General features: G+C 40.5%; 1 protein-coding gene across 2 annotated transcripts in view; it reads left to right on the forward strand.

The window, feature by feature from the left end:
• Positions 1-25497, forward strand: part of Gtf2a1l (general transcription factor IIA subunit 1 like) — a 56155-nt gene that overhangs the window by 11298 nt on the left and 19360 nt on the right. For both annotated transcript variants that reach the window (XM_055619610.1, XM_055619620.1), the window contains 3 exons: positions 4853-4908; positions 7748-7832; positions 9786-10375. In XM_055619610.1, the coding sequence (XP_055475585.1) occupies positions 4853-4908; positions 7748-7832; positions 9786-10375 (731 nt within the window). The remainder of the gene's footprint in view (positions 1-4852; positions 4909-7747; positions 7833-9785; positions 10376-25497) is intronic.

Genomic DNA, 25497 nt, shown 5'->3' on the forward strand with positions numbered 1-25497 from the left:
GAAGCATTTAAGTTGGTGTACGGTTTCAGAGGTTAGAGTCCATGATAGCAAAGTGAAGGAATAGCTGAGAGCTCACATCTTGATCTAGAACCACAAGGCAGAGAAAGAGATCCACTGGGAATGGAGTCAAAGCCCACCCCCAATGTCACACCAACAAGGCCACACCTTCTAATCTTCCCAGACAGGCCTGGGGACCAAGTATTCAAATGTATGAGTTTATGGGACCATTCTCTTTAAAATTACATACTGTGTGTACCAGATTGGCCTCAAACTTGTGATCCTCCTGCCTCAGCCTTCTGAGCACAGAGATTTTAGGCATGTGCTATGTACCTTTTTCTATTTTATTAAAAAAGAAACTTTTCTTGATTAGAGGTATAGATCATTTACCTTCTTGACTGAATTTATTCATAAGTATCTTATTTTTTTAGATGCTGTCATGTTTTGATTCCTTTTTCAGATAGTTTTTTTTTTTTTCAGAAATACAACTAACTTTTAAAGATTGATTTGAATCTAAAACATACAGGAATCACTTATTCTTTTTATTTGTGAACTCTTATTTTCTGTATGTAGATTCATAGCACTTGCAAATAGAAACAATTTTGCTTTCTCATTTTTGGTTCGTATAGTTTTTATTTCTTTTTCTTATCTGATCTTGGTTTAGTATTAACAGACATGGTGACATTAGACCCTTACCCTGTGGAAGATCTTGGAAGAAAAGCTCTTAGATCTTATTATGATGGTTATTATGTCAGCTTTAAGTTTTCATAGTCCTTAAACAATTTACTGTTTATTTTTCATTGTGTGTGTATGTATGTCTTTGGGTGGATATATATATGCATGTGAATGCAAGTGCCTGAAGAGGCCAGAACAAGGCACCTCCTCTGGAGCTGAATAACAGGCAGTACTGAGCCATCTAATGTGCATGCTGGGAACTGACCTCAAGGAGCAGCAAGCACTCTTAGTGTTGAGCCATTTCTCAAGCCACCATAGACATTATTTTCTTAAGAAAATATCCTTTCTTTGTAAACTGTTGAGTTTTAAAAATTTACTTATTAATGTATCCATGTGTGTACAATGTGTATGTATGATGTGTGTGTGTAGGTCAGAAGACAAGTTTCAGGTTGGTTTTCTTCTTCCATCTTGTTGAGGCACAGACCTTCTTATTTCTGACATGCTATGTAATTAAGGCTAGCTTGTCTTTGAGCTTCTGGATGAATTTTTTTTATCTCTACATCCTATCTTGTTATAAGAGTGCTAAGATTACAGATTCATGCTACCACATCTGGCTTTTTATGTGTATGGGTTCTGCAGATCAAGCTTATGTAGTCAGAGTTGTGAGGCAAGTACTGTTCCTGCTGAGCCATCTGGCTGGCTTCTTTTTGCTTGTTTTAATCAAGAAAGGATTATAGTGGGTTGACCAGATGGCCCAGCAGGCCAAGGTGTGTTTCCTACTAAACTCTATGACCTGAGTCCAATCTCTGGAATCCATGTGGGAAGGAGAGGACAGATTTCCACAAGTTGCCTTCTGACCTCTGCATGTATTCAGTGGCACACACAGACACACACACAGACACACACACACACACACACACACAGACACACAAACACACTAAATGTTAAAAGAGGGCTTTGTGAAGCATGCTTTCTATGTGAATTGATATGATGTGTGTTTTTTCTTCCATTTGTTAGTATTACACATCACATTGACTTGTAGATGCTAAGTTGTCCTTCCATGTCAAGCGTAGATGCCCCTTGGTTGTGGTGTTCTCTTTTTTGCATGTTGTTGCATTTGGTTTATTGGGATTTTATTAGTCTCTCAGAGGCATTGACCTGTTCTTGAATATTTTTGTTTTGCTTTGGTTTCAAGGTAATACTGGCCTTGTAAAAAGTGTTTGGAAGTGGTTCTCTATTTTGAAAGAGCTTAAGGAGACTTCATATTAATTCTTATTTGAATGTAATCATGAAGCCACCTGACTGTTGATTTTTCCTTGTTTGTATGGGTGTGTGTATCTTAATTTATTACATTTTTAAAATGTTGATTAACATGTAATGACTGAAGCATCACACATTCCCCTTGTACATGCATGATACCTGTATCAAGTATGTATAGAGCACTGCGTAAGTAGTGAGATCTTGTAGCATTCAAACTCCTAAACTGTAGCAGATCCAAATACAAACACTATCTATGAACTTAAATCTGGAGGGAATGCCTGGACTGGCCCTTTTGGTGACTTTGGGGTCTGTTTCAGTTACATCATCAGGAAACACCCATGTGCTAATGATTAGTTCCAAGGAAGAAATTGGCCAGATATTGAATTTTTAAATTATTTGGTATGATGAGTAGTTTATGTCACTTTGATAGTCACTGGAGAGGAGGAGCTTCGGTTGAGAAAATGCCTCCATAAAAATCAGACTTTAGGCAAGCCTGTACAGCATCCTCTTAATTACTGATTGAGGGCCCGGACCATTGTGGGTGTTGTCATCAATGGGCTAGTAGTCCTGGGTTCTCTAAGAAAGCACTCTGAGCAATCCAGTCGCAGCACCCTTCCCCGGCCTCTGTATCAGCTCCTGCCTCCAAGTTCCTGCCCTATCTGAGTCCCTGTTCTAAGTTTGTTCAGTGATGGTCTATGATGTGGAAGTGTAAAGTTGAATACACAGTTTCCTCCTCAAATTGCTTTGGTCACGGTGTCCATCACAGCAACAGTAACCCTAACCAGGACGTGTGGCTCACATATTAATGTTTGTATAGTCTCAAAATGAGATCAGGAATTGTAAAGCAACTGCCTTAATGTTATCAGAATTTTTGGTTGTGGTTTAGAAAAAGGTGCTTACAAATTTTAATATGGTTAAACCAGATTATCATGTTGAAAAATTTTGCATTTGTTTGTAGAATTGAATTCTTGCTATTATAAAATTTATTGTTTTGAGTTTAATGTTCCTAGAATACATCTATGCAATATGAAATTATATTACTTCATTTGAGTCAAAATACATATTTAATGAAAAGTTACTTGGTTATGAAACGAGGTTGAATATTTTAAAATTTCAGGCAAGTTTAACGATAGCTTGTGAACCTCATATTAAAATTAAGTGGGGGCTGCATAAAACTTTCCTGTTCTGTCAGTTCTGGCTTTTATTCTGATGTCTATGAAGAAGTGTTAACAGCTCTCTTATAGCTTTGTCTGATTCCCTTAAACGTGGAGAATTGTCCTTTAGGATTTTTTTTTTTTTTTTTTTTTTTATGGGGCTTAGAAGAGATGGTTCATTGTTGGCTTTCCTCAGGACTGAAATGCCAAAGAACAGCATTCTGTTTCTTCACAGGCTGGGGCTTAAGTGGAGCAATGTCAGCGTTGCTCACTCCAGCTAATTATGACTAATACTGTTGAGTTCCTGCCACTCCAGTACTTTCTCATTTGCTTTTTCTAATAGAATGCCTGCTAATAAGCAAAGCCATAGATGAGTGGAGGATAAAAATAATTGTGTGCTTCATTAACCATCAGTCCATAGCCTCACTTCTATTTAATGTAGGGAGGATGGTTAGCTTTGAAAAAAAAAAAGAACTATTTGTTGTGTGTGATGGAGCCATTCTAGCGTTAAAAACAGACCTTGGGGCAATTTTCCTTATTGTAATATGTGAAAAGGAACCATAATTAATATCACACTCAATACATACATGGCTGCATAAGCATGCTAAAAATCTCCTGTTTTTATTAAAGGCAATATAGCATTGTTTTAGAAATTAATTTAAATTTATTATGGCATATTCATACATAAATGTCATTATCCTTTGATATAATTCACTCTTCCCCTCTGACCTCCCTTGCACTGCTCATTCTCCAGCTGGTTCCCTCACCATAGCCCTCTCTTCTGCTTTCATGTCACACAGTCTGTTATCCTCTATGTCCCCTTTCCCCTGAAGGTCTTTCTCACCCATGGTCCCCTTTTCTAGTGTCATCACATACATACATCTCACAGCCATGGGTGTGTGCACACACAGATTTGAAATCCAGGTTTCCCGTGAGAGAAATCCTGAGCTATCTGTTTCAATGAGTGGCTTTGTGTATCATGGAAGGACTTTCAGTTTTAAGTATTTTTTGGCAAATGTCATGATTCCATTTTTCTTTCAAAATTCCATTTTGTACATGTACCACGTTTTCTTTATAAATGTTTTAAATTATGTCTCTATGTCTGTGTGTATGTTTGTGCATAGGAGTGCAGGTAGGTGCAGAGGCCAGAAATATCACTTCCTCTTGGAGCTGGAGTTACAGGTGAGCCACCATATATGGGAATAGAACTCAGGTCTTATTGAAGTGCGGTTCGTGCTCTTAGCTGTTGAGCTATTTCTTTACCCACTTACCATGTATTCTTTATTCATTCATTGTTGGTGTTTGTTGTGACTCATGTACTTTTACCAGTCTTATTATTTCAAATATGTTGTAACATTATTCTCTCCTGGGGGAGAAGTTGGCATGCAGAGTTAGAGCTTCCTTAGATTTACCAAAGACAATTTATATGGTTCACTATGGATTTCTGAAGTACAGTCTGTTTGATTTTAATGAGAGATTTGGCTTTGATACTACATTACTTAAAATAATTTAGTTGTGAAGTCTTTTAAATTGCCAGGAAAAATATAGTTCAATATTTTTCTCTTTAGATTGAGCAAGTAAGTTTAGAATTTAGCTTGGTCTACATGACTCATTGAAAATATGCTTTAAAAATTTACAATTCACTATGATAAGAATATATTGTATGAAAAATTAATTTCAATAATATATTAAAAATGAAATAGTCTACATGTGGCGATGTAAAGAGGTAAATTCTAATGGCTGTGTCCCCCTTGTTCTCTGTGCAGCCTCGTTGCTAATCCCAGCTGGTAGAACACTCCCAAGCTTTATGCCAGAAGACCTGGTATGTAGCCCTTCATCAAGCAGTGGCAGAGGGCTGTGCATACATATAGCTCGTGGTACTTAGCTTGCATGGGAGGAGACGTGGGAAAGCAGGGGGTCAGCAGTGGTTACTATGCCTGAGGAGCCTCACGGGAATGAGTCTCCCCTCACCCGCATCTCCTGGCTCTCAGCCTTGGTTAAGTTATGCATCAAAGTTAGGACATTCCTGAAACTACAGTATGCAGGGTTTAATGTGCTGTGTAATAGTACATACTCGGTGCCTCTTAAGTAGATAATTTTGATGTATTTTTTTTCCTGAATTTTTTTCAAGAGTAGAGTAATAGTTTTCATTTTATTTAAATGGAATATTTTGCTCTTTTTCTTTTTTGTTGTTGTTTTTACTTTGGTGAAGTAGAATTATTTTTTTCTCTCTAGGACTTGGAAGCAGGTAATAAAACCTTATAGAAAATTGAGTAGCTTTCAGATAGAAAGGAACAACACTTTTTCACATTTCTTTCTTTTCTGTGGTACTGACGGTCATAATCCATGAACTATTTTACACTGTGCTTTAGCCCATGGACTGCCTTTTCAGGGTGTGAATCTCAGTGGGCCAGCCATTTGCTTTTCTTCATTAAGATCTCACTCCTGTGAGGGTTTGCTTGACAATGGCTCTGCTCTGATAAGAGACTGATGGGACACCTCTGTCTTTGAGATTTATGGAAGCATCATTTTCCTTGATTACAAAAAGACTATGTTGTAAAAAAGTAAAAACAAATTCAGAAAGCAAACTGAAAAGGCCTGTTCCTCAAAGATAGCCATTGTAATTGAAATGTATCCACTAACTTATTTCTTAAATGTTGCGTTGCCTTTCAAGGTTCACAGTAGAATTGCTTTCTTTACAGTTTCTGTGATTTTATTCCTTTTCTCCCTCCCTCCCTCCTTTACTTCCTTCACTTCTTTCTTCCTTCCTTGTTTTTTTCCTCCCTGGTTTCAATGGTCCCTAGTATAGAAGAACCCTTTTTGCTAATAAATGAAGATCTGACACAGTTTAGTTAAGCAATATTTTATTGATGGACATTTAAATTATTACCATTTTCTAATATAGAATTTTACTGGTTCTATTTATAGCATGTGTCTGTTTTTTGTGAGATAATCAGGTAAATTCCTAGAGGCTGAATTTCCGGGACAGTTTTCAAGCATGCTTTTAATTACTGCATTTGCAAAATTGTCCTTCCAAAGAGCTGTACAGGCCAGCGTGCAGTCTGTACAGATAGTAGCCAGAGAAAAGCAGTTCTTATCATACCCTCACCAACACTTCATGGTACTTATAACACAGGAGAATATATCTCTTGCTTCAAAGGGGGGGAGAGTTTATTTTGAGTCAAATGTAAATAACCATAGTCTAAGAGCATAGGTTCAAGCTGTCATGAATGACATGTTCACCACAGAAATGTTTATGTGACCTTTGATAGTCACAGAGCAAAAGACACAAGTCAGTGTATGTAGGAAATACATGACAAGGACATCAGGCAGGCAGGTTCCACCAAAAAAAGTGACATCTCTGTTGTAGATTTTAGGTGCTATTTGAAGACATTCTTAGCTTCTGAGTTGGGGGAAGTTAGTGGCCTCATATAGATTTCAAAGGTTCAACCTGTCAGTCAGAAGATGTTAGAATCAGTTAGGTGATGATACATGGTTATTATGGGGACTAGAGAAAGTCCAAGATAATTTTGGTTTTCAATCTGCAGCATTCCAGTTGTCCACAATGATGAAGTTCTAACCAGACAATCAGTTTGCCGATTCCTTGACAGTAACCTGGCTTCTGCAGGAACTTAGTTCACACTTATCTCTTATGCTTTTGCAGATGTGATATATAAAAATGATAAATGCCATGATATAATAGTTTTTAAAACTCTAGGTTTAATTATATAAAATTATACATTATAGATGCACTATTATATCTACTTAAAAAAAGCTAAAGATCAATTTAAAGTCTAAAAGATATTTTTTAGGGCATTTTAAAACATTCACTTTACATCCCAATCATAGCTACCTCCCTTCTCTCCTCCTAGTCCCACCCTTCCTCCCTCTTCCCTCTACCCCCCTTTCCCTACTCCTCAGAAACGGGGAGCCCCTCACCAACCTACCCCAGCACATCAAGTCTCATCAGGACTGAGCAAATCCTCTTCCACTGAGGCTAGGCAAGGCAGCCCCACCAGGGAGTAATGATCAAAAAATGGGCCACAGAGTCCATGTCAGAGACAGACTCTGCTCCCCTTACTAGGGTACCCACATGAAGAGTAAGCTGCCCATTGGCTACATATGAGCAGGGAGCGTAGGTCCAGTCCATGCACGGTCCTTGGTTGGTGCTTAAATCTCTGTAAGGCCCCTGGGCCCAGGTTAGTTGACTCAGTTGTTCCTGTGGAGGTCTTATTCCTTCTGGGTTCTTCTGTCCTCCCCCCAGCTCTTTCACAAGGCTCCCTGGTGCTCTGCCTAATGTTTGGGTATGTCAGCATCTGTTTCTATCCGCTGCTTGGTGGAGCCTTTCACTCATATATAAGAATGCTGGGAGATTCTTATAAGCAGTTTTGGCTCTTTCGTTCGACCTCTTGAGCGTAGCTGTGCGTTGTGCCAGTGTTACCACAGTATTCGTTTTAGTCGTTACGATTTACCAGTCTCATAGCTAACCGCTGCAGTGAAACTCCTCCTGACGGAAGGAGCCAATGCTGACGTGCCCTTTAGTCAGAGAACCCAGCCTGCATTTTATGTGTAGTCAAGCTGTGCTCTTCTCGAGAATCGTATTTTTGATTCCCTGTGACAGAATTCTGGTCCTTTTATAACTTTCTAATATACACTTCTAGAATGCCGCCAGCTGTGGTGCAAACTTCACATTTCCTGGATATCCGATCCATGTCCCAGCAGGCATGGCCCTGCAGACGGCATCTGGTAAGAGCTAGTCTAAGGGTATTTGGTTTTAGCATGGACATTAAGTTGCATGACTTAAAAAAAATTATTTGTTCTTTGAGAAGTTCATACACATACTTGATGTTTTTTAATGTATCGACTCCTACTTCCTGAAAGGTTTCATGATTTTTAATAAACGGTACACTAGAGGTGATAGGAACTTCTAATAAAACTTAAATAAAAATAAATAGCAGTTGCAGTCGTCAGGAAAGCAGTGCACCGCAGACGGCACCGAGCTAGGCCCAGCTGGTGCTTCCTTCCCAGCTCTCTTCCCTAGCACTAGAGACTTAGCAGATTTATCTGCAACTTAGATTAGCTAGCTTAATTTTACTGTTTTTAATAAAAAAATTAAATTAGGGGCTGAAGAGATGGCTCAGTGGTTGAGAGCCCTTGTTTTCCCGGAGGACCGGGGTCTAATTGCTAGCACCTACCTGACAGCTCACAGGCATCCATTACTCTGGGGATCTGACGCCCTCCCCTGACTTCCGTGAGTGCCGCATTCACATGGTGCACATGCAGCACGTAGGCAAGCACTCATACACTTACACTAAGCCTTAGGAAGTTAACGAGAAATTCGCAGTATGTTTAAGTTAGGTTTCACCGTGTTTGCGGGGTGCGATGTACATGTGGCACCGGTGCACGTGGAGGTGGAAGGTGGCTTGTGGCCGCTGGTCCTCTCCTTCCGCCCTGCGAGTCCCGGGACCTGGGCTGAGAGAGCGCCCCTTCACCTCAGTGTTCGCAAGGATCTCCACCGCTGCAGTGCTAATCAAGGCTGACCGTTCTTGCTGGAGAGTTCATGGCTTAGGGCAAAGGACATGGCTTGTGGGATCTTCTCCAGGTCTGAAAAATGTGCAGGCTCTCTTGGGTTCCTGGGAAGTTTAAGTGTCCAATACAATGCTGAAAATAGTTTCCTTTTGAGTGTTATTTCAAAGGAACGACAGACGAGGTTTAAAAGATCAAGCTCCTCTTTTTGGACGATTTTGTATGATGCAAATCTTAAGTACATGAAATACACTTTCCATGACTGTTAAAATTCCATTGTGTACCACTAACATTAATTTTTTAAACAGAAGAGGCTCATAAATTAAATATTGGTGGCCTGTATGACCAAAATATGGCAGTTAAAAATAGGGAGGAAAGGGTACAGTTAAAACAAAACCAAATATATTTTTAAAAAGTAATGGATATTTATTACAAAAAATATAAAATATCTTAAAATAGATATTTTACTGCAGGTTAGGTTTTTGGGTGTTTTGTTTTGTTTTTTGAAATGAGAATTCTCATACTGGGCTGGGGAAATGACAGTGGGTAAGAATGGCTGTACAGAAAGCCTAAGGACCTGAGTTCAAATCTCCATCACTCATGAACAAAGCCAGTGCTGTGTGGGGCAAAGACAGGAGGATCACTGGACTTTCTTGTTTCCAGGCTCACTCTTGCCTCAAGGAAGCAAGGCAGAGAGCAAGAGCAGACACACCAGTGTCCTTCTGTGGCTTCTGTGCGCACACCTGCACACAGACACCCCCCACAACATACCACACACACACACAACACATACACATACATACACATACTACACACACACACATACACACACACACACATACTACACACACATATACACACAACACAAACACAGACATACACATATTACACACACACACACAACACATACACATACCACACACAGATATACACATAACACACAGACATACACATACTACAACACACCCACATACACACAAAACACATACACATACATACACATACCACACACACCACACACACATACACACACACCACACATACTACCCACACATCACACATGCCACACACACACACACACACACACACACACACACACACACACGCACACACACTCAGAACGAGAGAGAGAGAACTGTACTGTCCTCACCATTTTGCTTTTTCCTCTTTCAGGTCACCTCTACAAAGTCAACGTGCCAGTCATGGTGACACAGACTTCTGGAAGGACAGAGATTGTCCAGCACCCGTTTCAGCAAGTTCTCCAGCAGCTTGGGCAGCCGTCGGTGATCCAGACCACGGTTCCCCCGTTGCACCCATGTTCTCTTCAAGCAGCTGCTGAGAAAGCACACGGCATGGAGGCTGTGCTGCAGCCGCCTACCATTCTGCACTCCGCCCCCGTGGACAGGAAGCACCTGGAAGATGCCGCCAGTGAGAGGCTTGTTCTGCCCGGAAGTGAGCCTAAGACCATGCCCGAGGCCTTGCTGAGGCCGCAGGAAAGCTCTCCGTACCTCGGCCTCCCGGGAGTGGGCTTTCCTCCTCAGGTCGCTCTGAAGGAGCCCAGCCTGGAGCCGGTGCTGGGCATCTCGGCAAACCTGACGCAGAGTCTGCACGCTGGTCCTTTCGCTCAGGGCCTGCAGGCCACTCTCCACCACCACATGCTTGACGCGCAGCTTCACGGCCTCAAAGACAGGATGTATGGATGTGACTCCATACAGCAACTGAGAAAGTCAGAGGAGCCCAGCAGCCTCTCTGCCTCACAGAAGGTACAGTTCTTTGCTCTGGAATCAGGAAGTAGACTGTGGCCTTTGCTTACAGTTTCTAGGTTTTCCTTTTGAGGTGTAAGATTAATCAGAATTATATTTGCTTTGTTTTTCTCAAAGAAAATTGTTTCTTTTTTTTGTAGTGTCATGGCTAGTTTCAAATGTCAATTTGAGTTAGGGGAAGTGCGAAGTGAGTATAATAAAAACGTATTTCTTTACTTCTTAAAGAATTATAAAAATAATATATTAAATTTAAAGACAATATTGTATCACCTTTTTACAAACATAAACTCTTACCACCAAATCCACTTGTCCAGCTTAAGCATCGGGCTCACCTAATAGATTAGTCACGCTTTAGCACAGTTCAAGGTAGGTTAAGTACCACCTGAGCATTTGTCTTCAGAATATCTAAATTTTCTTTCTTCTTTCCTCCCCCTGCTTTCTCTTCTTGTCCTCCTACTTTCCCTCCTTTTCCTCTCTCCTTCCTCTTTTTCCTCTTTTCTCCACCTCTCCTTCGTTCCTTGCCCCTCCCCCTTTTTCTCTCTTCTCTGTCTTTTTTTGTTGCTCGATCACAGCTGGGTCAGGTAGATGCCAGGCAAGCGCTGAGCTGCATCCTCAGCTCTGATACTTCTGACCTAGAGGGGGTGGGGTGCAGTGATGGACTGTATTCAAGTGTGGTATAAACTATTTTGAGAATTTAAACAACTGATGACCGTGAGAAACAACTTGTTCTGTTTGTGAATATTTCAGATGTTTCATGACACTTGTTCCAGGCCTTCTAGAAAGTTTGCAAAAGGCTTCAGCTAGACTCTGGAATAAGGCATTCTTTCTCTTTTTATGTTCCTCTTCTTTCTATTTTGCCCAACTCCTTCCATTAAAAAAATAGTTTGGCTGGGCATGGTGGTGCATGCCATTAATCCTAGCACTCAAGGAGGCAGAGGTGGATCCCTGTGAGTTCAAGGCCAGCCTGGTCTACAAGTGAATCTGGGACAGTCAAGGCTGCACAGAGAAACTCTGTCTCAAAAAACTAAACAAAAAAAGAAGGAGGAGGAAGAGGAGGAGGAGGAGGAGGGGGGGGAGGAGGAGGAGGAGGAGGAGGAGGAGGAGGAGGAGGAGGAGGAGAAGCAGCTAGAGTGCTTTACTGCCAGGCCTGTGTGCTAGGCAAGGCTCCCTATCTCACCAGGTGGAAATCTCATTTCCACCTAGGTATTACAGGTGGCTCTTTTAAATGAGATTGCTAGTGGCAATGGAAGTTCAGGCATCCCAAAGCCTATGACAATACCAAAGTGTTACAGCCTTTTGGCTAAGTCACTGTATTAATGGCAGGGATGTGGGCAAAAGCCTATGCCTAGTAGGCTTGCAGCTGAAACACAGGTCTGGTAAGGCCCAGGACCACCAGGCCAGAAGGCCAGAAAGCAGGTCCAGTGAGGCACAGACCCAGTGGTCTTGAAGGCGGGTCCATGGCACTCTGTTCCTTGGAGTCATATATGCAGGCATGTCCTTTACCCCATATTAATACAGGATCGGGACCAGACCATTTATAAGTCAATGGGTCTTTCCACATAGCCTGCGCATAGGTGTCAGATGTTGAAGGGTGCCAGAATCTATCAGCTGCAGTTTTACCATGCTTATCAAGGGTAAGGAAATTTAAAACAAACAAGGCATGATTTAAAAGGGTTTATGATTTCCTGTTAGAGGATATAGGATACCTCCAGAGTGTTCTAACTTTTGGATCATGTTTTTAAGGGTCTGATGTGCCCTTTCTACTATGCCCTGGCCTTGTGGGTTATAAGGTATACCAGTGAGATGTTTGATTTTTAATTGGGCACAGAATTGTTTAAAGCCATTGCTGGTATATCCAGGGCCATTGTTTTTATAACCTTTGGTAGGGGCGTAAGGGCAGAACAGGCCAAGATGTGGTTTATAACATGTTTAGTAGCCTCTCCAGTCTGGAGGGAGGCAAAAATAAACCCACTAAAGGTATCTATAGATACATGGATGTATTTTAATTTTCCAAAAGGAGAATAATGAGTAACATCCATCTGCCAAAGTTCTCCCGGCATAAGGCCTCGGGGGGTTGACTCCTAAGTGAGGCTCAGGCAGGAACACCAAGCAATTTTTGCATTGGCGTACGATTTGTCGCGCCTGATCTCTCGTAATGGAAAACATTTGTCGGAGGGTCTGAGCATTAAGGTGATGTAGGCGATGGGCTTCCTGGGCTTGTAGCAGAAGGTCAGGTTGCTTAGGCAACGTCGCGAAGAGGGTTAGCTTAGGCTGAGTAGCTTGATCTACTTGGTTATTGCCCTCACCCAGAGGTCCGGGGAGCCCAGAGTGGGCCCGTATATGTCCAATAAAAAAAGGATGCGAGCGTTTTAAAATGAGGGATTGTAACTTTGAAAAGAGGGGGGAAGCATTTGTGGAGGGTTTAACACATGGGACAGTCTCTAGAAGTGGAACAGATGCAGCAACAGGTCCAGGCCAAGTGGGTGCTTTGGTGGCCCTCCTCAAGCTTATGGAATTCCCAGGCCCTGAGATTTCAGCCATGAATTTCTAGGGAGGAGGGAGGCCATCCCTTCTCCAGAATAAATGATGATGGAAGGCTGATGGTATCATGCAGCATGCAACACCTTTATTTAATGTGAAATCAGGGATTTACAAACTTTGGGCAGTGGGAGGGATTTCAAGGGTGAATGTGTTTGATTCGCTGGAGCTAGAGATTCTAGGGATACTTGATTTACTTGTAGTGGTACAGTACCTCATTTACATGCATTAGCATGGTCCTATCACAAGAAGGAGAACACTACTTAATTATCCGATGGTAGGGGGAAATCTCCAAGTACAATTGAAGGTCATTGCTGAAAACTAAGATCTTTGTGACAGAGGGTGGGGCATTCCAGGAATCCCCAGGTGCTTACTGAGCAGTTTCTTATCAAGAAAGGGTTCAGTTCTGTAACCTTATAAGAGCTGGGGTTACCAGATCAGACATAGAACTCCAGTGAGAAAAGGGAGTCCACCATTATAGACTTAGCACAGAGGCTATTAGAAAATGTCAGACTTCAACTTTATCTAGCAGAGTCCCACATAGACTGATGATATGCTTCATGCTTGGACTGTATTATGTAGTGTTGAGGTGGTGGTGTGGTTAGTCAAAAGAACTGGAAGTGCTCAGCAACATGCTGTCTGGAGCATGGTGAGTACACTGTACATTAGCTGTTCCTACCTCACCTCCTGGCTTCCAGAGACCTGTGTAAAATGAAACCCTGTCCTTCCATTGTCCAACACATCACCTTGATAGGTAAGCTCTGGTGCCTTCCTGTGTGTACATAGACTGTTGCTTTTCTCCCAGTTTCTTATTTATTCTTTCTTTTATGCCTAATATTTTATTGGGGACACCAAAGATGATGAGTGATTATTTTAATTTGATAGTTTTTTTAATATTGTATTTATTTACTCCCACCTCGTATGTGTGTGTGTGTGTGTGTGTGTGTGTTTGCAATTGTGCAAACCATGGCGTGTGAGTACACGTCAGAGGACAACTTTAATGAGCCAGTGCTTTCAGCTGGTTGAGGCAGGTTCTTTCTTGTTTCTGTGGCAAGGCTGTGTATACCAAGGTAAGCTGGCTCACCAGCTTCTAGCAGATAATCCTGTCTCTACCTTTCATGTTGCTGCAAGAGTACCAGGATTACAAATGCACAGCATTGCATCTGGCTTTTTATATGGATCTCAGGATTTTAATTCAGCCCATTTGGTTCACAACATCAGGGTCTTTTATCTGCTAAGCTGTCTCACCAACCCTGAACAGTTTCTAAATCTCTCTATAAGCCCTGCCTAGTAAGTAAAGAAAACTGAACATTTTCTCATACTCATCAAATATACTAAAGTATTCCATGTTATAAATAGTTTTGATGAAATTATGTTGGTTTTGATGGTCAACTTAGTTGGGCTGAGAGACCCGTAGGAGATTGTAAATTTCTGTGTCTATGAGAGTGTTTGCAGGGAAAAAGATGTGCCCTGCACATGGCTGAAAAATATCTATAGTTCAGGGCCAAGGCAGACTAAAAGGTGAAGAAGGTAGAAACCAAATAGTAACATGAGCACACTTTCTCAGCTTCCTGGCTACTGAGGTGAGCAGCCTCATCCACAGTGTACTCCTATTGCCATGATGGTCTTGTTCACCTGAGGTCCAACCCAGTGAACTCAAAGCTCTGAAGCCATGGGGTGAAATAAATCTCTGCTTGTTAAATTGTTTCTCTCCAGTATTTGTCACAGTGACAAGAAGTCTGAGAAGCACATGTGGCAGATGGGAGTAGTGTGGCTCAGGGTATTATTGTCATAGCCTGCTAATGTGTAGCCAGTGTTGCCATATTGTGATAGATCTAGGTTAAATTTCAGTTAAGAATAAGAGAAGTTTTGTCCTGCTGCTGTGAGCAACTAGACTGTACATAATTTAGCTTGCAGATTAGGGGATGGGTATTGAATTGTAGTTTAGGTTTTTTATGGTTTAAATTTATTACCTTGTATTTTGAAGTTCTATCTTACTAGTCACTGGGATAATGTAGCTATTTCTTAAATTGTAATGGCTGGAAGCTGGATTTGGTGAAGCTTTATCTTAAAGAATCCTGTTTTTTGTTGTTTTGTTTTTTGCTTATTGTATTACTTAGCTGCAAAACTCACACATACTTTAATCACCCAGTGAAGTGGAAGATCTTGGTCATTGTGCAGCTGGTTTGCTCTAGAAAAGAAAGGCTGAAGCAGCTTCATTACATCGTCTGCAGCAGAACTGCTGACATTTTCTACTTTCACACAGAATTCGTGGAAGAACCAGCACTGACATTCCTTTAACATTCAACAGGGTAAAAATACCAGTTGCTTCTGAGGGCAGCTGGCATCTGATTTTAATCTCCATTCACACACTGACATCATTAAATAATTGCTATGCTGTGAGTCTTTTTTATTTTCAAGCTAGAAACTGACGTCTTTGTAACCATGTGGGGCTCATGCTTGGTGGAGTGGGAGAGCCTGCGTGTGAGGTGCCCTTCCCACAGGCTTTTTCCGTAGAGAGTCCATGCTGTGCATTTTAGCATGTGGCCAGCATTGCTACTAGCCCAAAGGCAGTAATTCCAGAAGAAGTCTTGTCTGCTGATATAATGCTCAAAAACTTTTGAGCCAAGGTTTTGAATTTTTTTTTTTCCAATACATGTATCAAAAATTTGGACAAAGTGTTAAATTCTCCTTTCTGCAGGATTTTTCCAGCTTTCTAAAGAACAGTGCTGAAGCCCTGTTTAATCTCCGGGGAGATGTCTGCTCTTTTGGGAGGGAAGGAAAGCCCCTTCATAACATTTCAGTCTGGAGGAGTTTTTCGTGGGTGCTCTTGAATATCCCTATGCATGGTCCTGAAGTGTTCATTATGTATGCTGTTGAACATTATTGACTATTTTGATTGTCTAGCTAGCAGGACATCAGAGCCAGTAGCCATGTGAACTTTCGAACGTTCTCTTCGAAAGACAGAAGGTAGAAATGGGAAAAGAAAAAGAAAAAGACTGTTGAATAAAACAGGACTTTCTTTGAGCTTGCCAGTTGATGGAATAATGACACAGAGACCTTTTATATTTACGATAAGCTTATGGCAGATTCTTAGCTATTTTAACCCGACTTTACTGGCCTGGCCTATGTCCTGCCACATGGTCCTTTACCTGTCCATCTTAGTCTTCAGTCCCAGCTTTCTCTACTTCCTCCATCTCCTGGTGATTTCCTTCCCAGAGACCCTCACTCTGCCAGAAGCTCTGTCTCCCTCTCTTACCTCAGCTCTTTAGTAAACCAATCAGAAGGGGAGGGAGAAGTGCAGGCTGTAATCATATCTCTGCTGGAACAGAAACCCACATTTGAATAATATAAGGACAATCTTTACACAATGGACAAAAACATCCCTTCAACAGTTGAGGTTATTGGTAAAGAATTTGAGTTTGTAATATTTCTTCTCTCTTGGAGTAAAATGAGTTTTCCTAGTATAACAAAAATAGGATTTTATTTTAATTCAATTGGAAGAGTCCTGGAGAGAGGGACAGGGAGGAAGAGAAAGAGAGGAGAGGGGGAGAGAGTTGAGGAGGTGAGGTGGAAGGAGACATGGAGGGGGAGAGGGTAGTGTGGATAATGCTGAAATTTGTCATATCACTTAATAAGCTTACACTCATTTGACAAAGTCCTGTAGAGGCTTTGATTCATTTTATATAAAAGATATTTGTAACTTCAGGTTGTCTTGTTGCTGTTAAAATGAAAAACTGTATTTGGCATGTGATTCAGGACTAGGACTGACTTTAGTAAATTCCATTTTAAAAGTTAGACTTATTGAGGCATAATCTAAATATAATAAAATTCAACTTTGTACAGTGTAAACTTTGACAAGCACAGGCACTTGTACAAAACAAGGAGAATGGTAGAGAACATCTGTATTAATCCTAGAACTCCCTTTATGCATTGGTGCCTTTCCTCTGCCCCCAGTTCCTGCACTCCACCACTGGGTTTTGTTTTCTTTCAGCATGGAGTTTCCTTTCCAAAATGTCAGTGTGCAGCTTCAGCAGTGGCTTCAGGGTAACCTGTGCCGCCACATGCAGCCCTGTAGCCACTATATAGATGAATCCTAGTTCATCACTTGAACATTTGGGTTCTTTCCTAGTTTTGGAATTTGTGGAGCAAGTATTGCATAAAGACTTCTCTGTCATAAAGGGACCTGAATGGAAATATCTAAGAAGCCCTGTGAAAAGCAGGTTGGCTCTCTGGGACTGTTCATCTTCAGTGATAATTGTCTTATATTGGTTTATTTCTGGGTGTTTTCTCCACTGCTCAATCCATGCCTATTTGCTTTTCACCAGTACTTCATTATCTTTATTGTAGTGGTTTTAAAGTAAGCTGGATATTAGAGAATAAGTTCTTAAAATTTGTTCTTTTTCAGAATAATTTTGGCTATTCTAATTACTCTGTATTTCCATATAAATGTGATAACGAGCTTTTTAACGCAAACAAACAACCAGAACAAAAAAACCTGAAACCCAGATTCTGGGATTTCTTTTGGGTTGTGTTGACTTTATAGATATACAAGGAGAGAACTGACAACCATAGCCTGTTCAGAGTGTCTGTTTCTTTCATGGTCAGTCTTGGTAGGATCTAGGTTTTCAGGGACTTGTCTATTTTATCTACTTTTCCATTTACTCTAAAGATTTATCTTTAATATTGTGAGTGTATATGTATGTGTCTGTGCACATGACTACAGGTGCCCCTGGAGGCCAGTAGGGGGTGTCCAGTCCCTTGGAGTTGGAGTTAGAGGTGTCTCTGAGCTGCCCAGCATGGACACTGAGAAGAAGACCACATGCTTTTAGCTTCCCCTCTAGCTCTCCTTGGCTTTTCACTTGTTGGTGGATGAGTGTTGATAGCAGTCTCTAAAAGCTTCTGTGTCTGTAAGGTCAGTGGTGATGTCCCTTGTTTTACTTATGATTTTAGTCTAGATAAAAAGTTACCTATGTCATCAGTCGTTTTGAGGAACCAACTTTTTTTTGCATGTTATATTATTTTACTTATAATCACAGGGAATAGCATCAACAAACAATTATCTGTACTAACAATTCATTTCTTCTAAAGTAGATTGCAATTTGAAGAAGGAAGGATTTGTTTTGCCCAGAGGACATGACACAGAAGATATAGTGGCTGGGATGGCTCAGTTCATGCTGATTATATTGTGGTCGATGCCTATGAGGCAGAAAGCTCATTGTCAAGAGAGATGGGTATTATCTTCAAAGGTTCACCCCTAAGTATCCTTTTTTTTTTTTTTGCCAGTTATGTACCATTTCCAAAGGTTGTTTGACTTCCCCAATCACTAATGCTAGTTACAAACTAATGCTAGTTACATGAGCCTCTGGGTGACATTTTACATTCAATCCATAGTGGAGAGTAACTGAAGGATGGGAAGACATACTTAATATATAGGATAGAAAACTAGAGAACTTGGTGACTGAAACAATGTAGTTGAAAATTATCTTTGTAGTTTGTATACTGGTTTATTTGGTGACAATGAAGAACCAACTTTTAATTTTATTGATTTTTTTTTTTTTTACTATTTTTCTATTCTCTGTTTTATTTCTGTTCATTATTACTTACTTCTGATAACCCTGGATTTCCCCCACCCCCTGACCTGGGTTCTATAACATATTAGATTAGATTGTTGATTTGAGGTTAGTCCTTTAAATGTAAGCATTTAAAAGCTGTAAACTCCCCTCTAGGTCCTGCAAATTTTGGAATATGTATTATGTGTCCTTTTTTCCTTTTCAATTTTTATTGTTTATTTATTGAGAGCTCAGGCTGGCCCTGAACTGACAATCCTCCTGCCTCTGTCTCTCAAGTGCTAGGCTTCATACTGACCTGTCTTTCATTTATCTTAAGATCATATAATTTCTTTTTTAACTCAATGAATTTGAAGATATGTTTAATTGACACATGTTTATAGATTTTCTAGTTATAAATTTCTATTATTTATTCTACATTATTTGTTTTTCATAGCTTTATACAAAATTTTTCTAGTATCATGATCAAACGATGCTTAGTATGATTTTTTTTTTTGCTCTAAGTTTGTTCTGCATCCTAAAATAGTTAATTTTAGAGATTGTTATTATGACTGAGAAAAATGTGTTCTGCTTTTGTTGAATGGAGAATTCCTTTGTGTCTTTGTGCTGGGTGGTTATTTTTTCTTGACACAAACTAGAGTTATTTTGGAAGAGGGAGCTGCAATTGAGGAGTTGTCTCCATTGACCCATGTGTCTGGGGCAGTTTCTTGTTGCTAGTTATGTGGTTGGGCCCACCCCACTGTGGAAGGTACCATCCCTAGGCATGTAGGTCTGGGCTGTATAAGGAAAATAGCTGAGCAAGCCAAGGGAAGTGAGCTAGTAAGCAACACTTTATGTTTTCTCTCAGTGCTCCTGTCCTGAATTCCCTCAGTGACAGACAGAGACTTGGAGGTGTAAGTCAAATCAACCTTTCCCTTCTCCCAGCTGCTTTTGGTCATGGAGTTGATAACACTAACAGAAAATGAACTAGAAGAAGAAAGAGTCTCTTAACTCCTATTGATTATATTGTTAAGTTCATTATTTTGTCATTGATTCTCTATTTATATACCACTCAAAGTGAGGTATTACAGTCTCTTCCTGTCCTAATACTGTCTCTGCCTTCCAGTCTTTCTATGTTTGTTTCATATCATTTGGAAGCTCTGACTTTTGTTTATATTACAATCTTGTTAATGAGATTATCTTTTTAGGATTCTGTACTTTTCTTTCTCTTTATTCTATCCCTCCTCCCTCCTTTCCTTTTGTAACAGTTTTTAACTTAAAGCCTGTCTTTTGGGGGGAGGGAGGGGGAAGTGACATAGCCCTACAGCTCTTTTTTTGCAATTGTTTCTGCCCTTTCGTTTTCAGCCTATGCATGGGTAGCAGATGGTTGGATTGTGCCCTTTCCCATCCATTCTGCACTCTGTATCATTTGTCTGGAAAATGCTATGATTTGGGTAGAGTTTGTCGCCCACTGGTTTAGTCTCCACAAAGGCGGAGATGAGGTCTTAGCAGCTTTTGAAAAGGGAAGATGCAATCTGTCAGGGCCTAGAGTCCACCACCAGGATCCATCCTTGCTGAGCTGCTAGAATGAATGGTTTTGAGAGTATCTCCATGCTATTCTGTTATGAAAAAACAAACAAACAAACAAACAAACAAAAAAAAAACTTAACTTGATTCCTCCCTAGGCCCTAGTGTTCTGTCTCTTCTCCACAAGGTCCCTTCATTGTGGTTCCTGTACCTGTGACATCCTTACCAGAGCCAAGCAGGTGCTGTCTCCTTTTGAAGTCTCCATAATCATGAAGTAAATAAACCCTTTTCTTTATAGATTTCTCAGGCTTAAGTATTCTGTTAGAACAACACAAAATGGGTTGACAGAGATAATTTAATCAATTTATGTTTTAGGTAATTATGGATGGGAAATAAATGGCAATTTACTTTGTTACTTGTTTTCTGTGTGTCTTACATTTCCCCCCTTTGATTCCTTCTTTGATGTCTTCTTTTCTATTTAATTGGCATTCTTGTATTAATGCATTTTGATTTCCTTACTGTGCCCACTGTGTGATATTCTATAGCTGTTTTTCTTTTGGTTATTATGGAGATTGCATGTCTTCACATTACTATCTTCACATGATGCCAAGCCCTTTGAGTCTGACAGCAACAAACTCAGCCACAGACAAAAGTGTGCTTCTTCATAGTTCTACCATTCTCTACTGTTCCTTATTATCACAGGTTGTATTTACATAGACACATTAACATAGATTTATACTTCTGTCTAAGTCCTAGAGAAAAATAAAAAGAAGTTAAACTAAAATTATGATAATGTAGGCTTCTAAAATTTGCTGTTGTCAACTTCCCTTTCCTGGAAAGTGTCTGACTTTTGTTTCCCAGTTACTCCCTAGTGTCCTTTGATTTTAACCCAAAAGGCTCCTAGGAGAACCCATGGTGATAAATTCCTTTGCCTTTTATCTGGGAAAGTTTTACTTTTGCCCTCTTTTCTAAGATGGCAGGTAAACTTTATGCAAGGAGAAGAGGGAGACTTGGCAGCAGCTATATAAATCACTACAACAGTGTTTTTTGTTGGGACAGAGATTGGAGTCAGAGCATTCCCTATTTTAAGCACTTTAAATACATCATCCCACTGGGCTCTGCCTTTCGTTGCTGTGCTAGAAACATGGCAAATGTGTTATTGAATGTAGAAAGCTGCTTTTCTAACTACTTTAAATGGTACTGGTTTACAATCTCAGTTTCTGATTATTTATTGCTATTGTGTAGACATACAATTGATTTTTGTAAAGTGATCTTATATTCTGTCATCTGTTAAAACCAGGAACTTTTGTATAGTCCTTGGAATTGTTTTATACAGTTAAAACCATTGTGAAAAGAGACAGCTTAATTGATTCTTTGTCAATGTCTTTTTCTTTGTTATTTTTCTTATTTTACTAAGACTTCTAGTACAAAATTAGGGTAGAGAGAACCAGCAGTTTGTTCTTTATCCTAAGGGAAAAACCTCCAGCCTTGTTAGCAAGTGCTGTGCTGGCTGTGGGCTTCTTGTGGACGCCCTTTACAGGTGGACAGAGTTCCCTTCAGTGAAAGTCTGCTGAGATTTCCACTGGGGTGAGGTGGGAGAAGGGGAAGAGGGAAGGAAAGGGGGAGGTATGAAAGCCTTTAACCCTGGCATTTGAGAGGCCCTGGCAAAGTCTTTGACTTTGAGGCCGACCTGGTGCTTCCTAGTGAGAGTCTCACTTCAGAAGCCGGGTTATCAAGAGATTTTAGGAGATGCTTTTGTATTGTTGAGCCTTTATAATGCTTTCCTCCATACACTGACATCAAATGTCCTCCTTCCCTCCCTCCCTCCTTCCCTCTCTCTCTTCCTTCCTCTTTCCTACCTCCTTCTTTCCCTCCATCCCTCCTCCCTTCTTCTTTCCCTCTCTCCCTCCTTTCCTCCTTTTCCTCTCTCCCTCCTTCCTTCTTTCCTCACCTGCTTTGCTGAAGTGCATTGATTTACTTTCCAGTGTTCCTTTTCTTTTTTTTTTTTAATTTTTTATTAATTACACTTTATTCATTTTGTATACCCCCATAAGCCCCTCCCTCCTCCCCTCCTGATCCCACCCTCCCTCCCCTTTCTGCATGCATGCCACTCCCCAAGTCCACTGATAGGGGAGGTTCTCCTCTTCTTTCTGATCTTAGTCTATCAGTTCTCATCAAAAGTGGCTGCATTGTCCTCTACTGTGGCCTGGTAAGGTTGCTCCCCCCTCAGGGGGAAGTGATCAACGAGCAGGCCAATCAGATTATGTCAGAGGCAGTCCCTCTTCCCATTACTATGTAACCCACTTGGACACTGAACTGCCATGGGCTACACCTGTGCAGGGGTTCCAGGTCATCTCCACGAATAGTCCTTAGTTGGAGTATGATTTTCTGGGAAGTTCCCTGTGTTCAAATTATCTTGTTCTGTTGCTCTCCTTGTGGAGTTCCCGTCCCCTCCAGCTCTTACTATTTCCCACTTCTTACATAAAATTCCATTCACTCTGCCCATCAGTTGGCCATCAGGCTCAGCATCTGCTTTGACAGTCTATACTGCGGAAGCTTTCAGAGGCCCTCTGTGGCAGGTTTCAAGGTTGTTTCCTGTTTTCTTCTGGCTTTCAGAGGCCCTCTGTAGCAGGTTCCCAGGTTGTTTCCTATTTTCTTTTTCTTCTGATGTCCATCCTCTTTGCTTTTCAGGATGGGGATTGAACATTTTAGTTAGGGTCCTCTCTTTTGCTTAGTTTGTTTAGATGTACAGATATAGTGAGTTTATTCTATATTGTATGTTTATATGAGTGAGTATATACCATGCGTGTCTTTTTGCTTCTGGGACAACTCACTCAGGATGATCCTTTCCAGGTCCCACCATTTACCTGCAAATTTCATGATTTCCTTATTTTTCATTGCTGAGTAATACTCCATTGTATAGATGTACCACAGTTTCTGCATCCATTCTTCAGTTGAGGGGCATCTGGGTTGTTTCCAGCTTCTGGCTATGACAAATAAAGCTGCTACAAACATGGTTGAGCAAATGTCCTTTTTGTGTACTTGTGCCTCTTTTGGGTATATGCCTAGGAGTGATATGGCTGGATCTTGAGGAAGCGCTATTCCTAGTTGTCTGAGAAAGCGCCAGATTGATTTCCAGAGTGGTTGTACCAGTTTACATTCCTACCAGCAGTGGAGAAGGGTTCCCCTTTCTCCACAACCTCTCCAGCATGTGTTGTCCCTTGAATTTTTCATCTTGGCCATTCTGATGGGTGTAAGGTGAAATCTTAGGGTTGTTTTGATTTGCATTTCCCTAATGGCTAATGAGGTTGAGCATTTCTTTAAGTGTTTCTCTGCCATTCGATATTGCTCTATTGAGAATTCTCTGTTTAGCTCTGTTCCCAATTTTTTAAGTGGATTACTTGGTTTGCTGCTTTTCAGCTTCTTTAGTTCTTTATATATACTGGATATGAGTCCTCTGTCAGATAAAGGGTTGGTGAAGATTCTTTCCCAATCTGTGGGCAGTCGTTTTGTTTTGATGACGGTGTCCTTTGCTTTACAGAAGCTTTTCAGTTTCATGAGGTCCCATTTATTGATTGTTGCTCTTAGAGCCTGTGCTGTTGGTGTTCTGTTCAGGAAGTTTTCTCCTGTACCAATGAGTTCTAGGGTATTCCCCACTTTTTTTTCTAGCCGATTTAATGTGTCTGGTTTTATGTTGAGGTCTTTGATCCACTTGGACTTCAGTTTTGTGCAGGGTGATAAGTATGGATCTATTTTCATTTTTCTACATGTAGACATCCAGTTGGACCAGCACCATTTGTTGAAGATGCTATCTTTTTTCCATTGTATGGTTTTTTCATCTTTGTCAAAAATCAGGTGTCCGTAAGTGTGTGGGTTCATTTCTGGGTCTTCTGTTCGATTCCATTGATCCACCATTCTGTTTCTATGCCAGTACCATGCAGTTTTTATAACTGTTGCTCTATAGTACAGCTTGAGATCAGGGATGGAGATACCTCCAGAAGATCTTTTATTGTAGAGGATTGTTTTAGCAATTCTCGGTTTCTTGTTATTCCATACGAAGTTGAGAATTTTTCTTTCCAGGTCTGTAAAGAATTGTGTTGGCAATTTGATGGGAATTGCATTAAATCTGTAGATTGCTTTTGGTAAGATGGCCATTTTTACTATGTTAATCCTGCCAAGCCATGAGCATGGGAGATCTTTCCATCTTCTCATATCTTCCTCTAATTCTTTCTTCAGAGACTTGAAATTTTTTTCATACAAGTCTTTGACTTGCTTGGTTAGGGTTGCACCAAGGTACTTTATGTCATTTGTGGCTATTGTGAATGGTGTTGTTTCTCTAATTTCTTTCTCAGCCCTTTTGTCTTTTGTATACAGGAGTGCTACTGATTTTTTTGAGTTAATTTTGTATCCGGCCACTTTGCTGAAGGTGTTTATCAGCTGTAGGAGTTCCCTGGTAGAGTTTTCGAGGTCACTCATATATACTATCATATCATCTGCAAATAGTGATAATTTGACTTCTTCCTTTCCCATCTGTATCTCCTTGATCTCCTTCAATTGTCTTATTGCTCTAGCAAGGACTTCCAGCACTATGTTGAAGAGATATGGAGAGAGTGGGCAGCCTTGTCTTGTCCCTGATTTCAGTAGGATTGCTTTAAGTTTCTCTCCGTTCAGTTTGATGTTGGCTATAGGCTTGCTGTATATCGCCTTTACTATGTTTAGATATGTGCCTTGTATCCCTGATCTCTCCAGTACTTTAAACATGAATGAATGTTGGATTTTGTCAAATGCTTTTTAAGCATCTAGGGAGATTATCATGTGGTTTTTTTCTTTCAGTTTGTTAATATGGTGGATCACATTGATGGATTTCTGTATATTGAACCACCCCTGCATACCTGGGATGAAGCCTACTTGGTCATAGTGGATAATATCTTTGATGTGTTCTTGGATTCGGTTTGCAAGTATTTTGTTAAGTATTTTTGCATCAATGTTCATAAGGGAGATTGGCCTGAAATTCTCTTTCTTTGTTGAGTCTTTGTGAGGTTTAGGTACCAGAGTGATTGTGGCTTCATAGAATGAGTTTGGTAATGTTCCTTCTGTTTCTATTTTGTGGAGTATTTTGAAGAGAATTGGAGTTAGCTCTTCTTTGAAGGTCTGGTAGAATTCTGCGCTGAAGCCATCTGGTCCTGGGCTTTTTTTGGATGGGAGACTTTTGATGACTGCTTCTATTTCTTTGGGGGATATAGGACTATTTAATTGATTTACCTGGTCCTGATTCAGCTTTGGTAAGTCAAACTGATCAAGAAAATTGTCCATTTCATTTAGATTTTCAAAGTTTGTTGAGTATAGACTTTTGAAGTAAGTCCTAATGATTGTTTGGATTTCCTCAGTGTCTGTAGTTATGTCCCCCTTTTCATTTCTGATTTTGTTGATTTGGGTGGTGTCTCTCTGCCTTTTAGTTAGCTTGGCTAAGGGTTTGTCGATCTTGTTGATTTTCTCAAAGAACCAGCT

This window comes from Psammomys obesus, unplaced genomic scaffold (genome assembly GCF_907164565.1).
Source record: "Psammomys obesus unplaced genomic scaffold, mPsaObe1.curated_primary_1811, whole genome shotgun sequence".
NCBI lineage: Eukaryota > Metazoa > Chordata > Mammalia > Rodentia > Muridae > Psammomys > Psammomys obesus.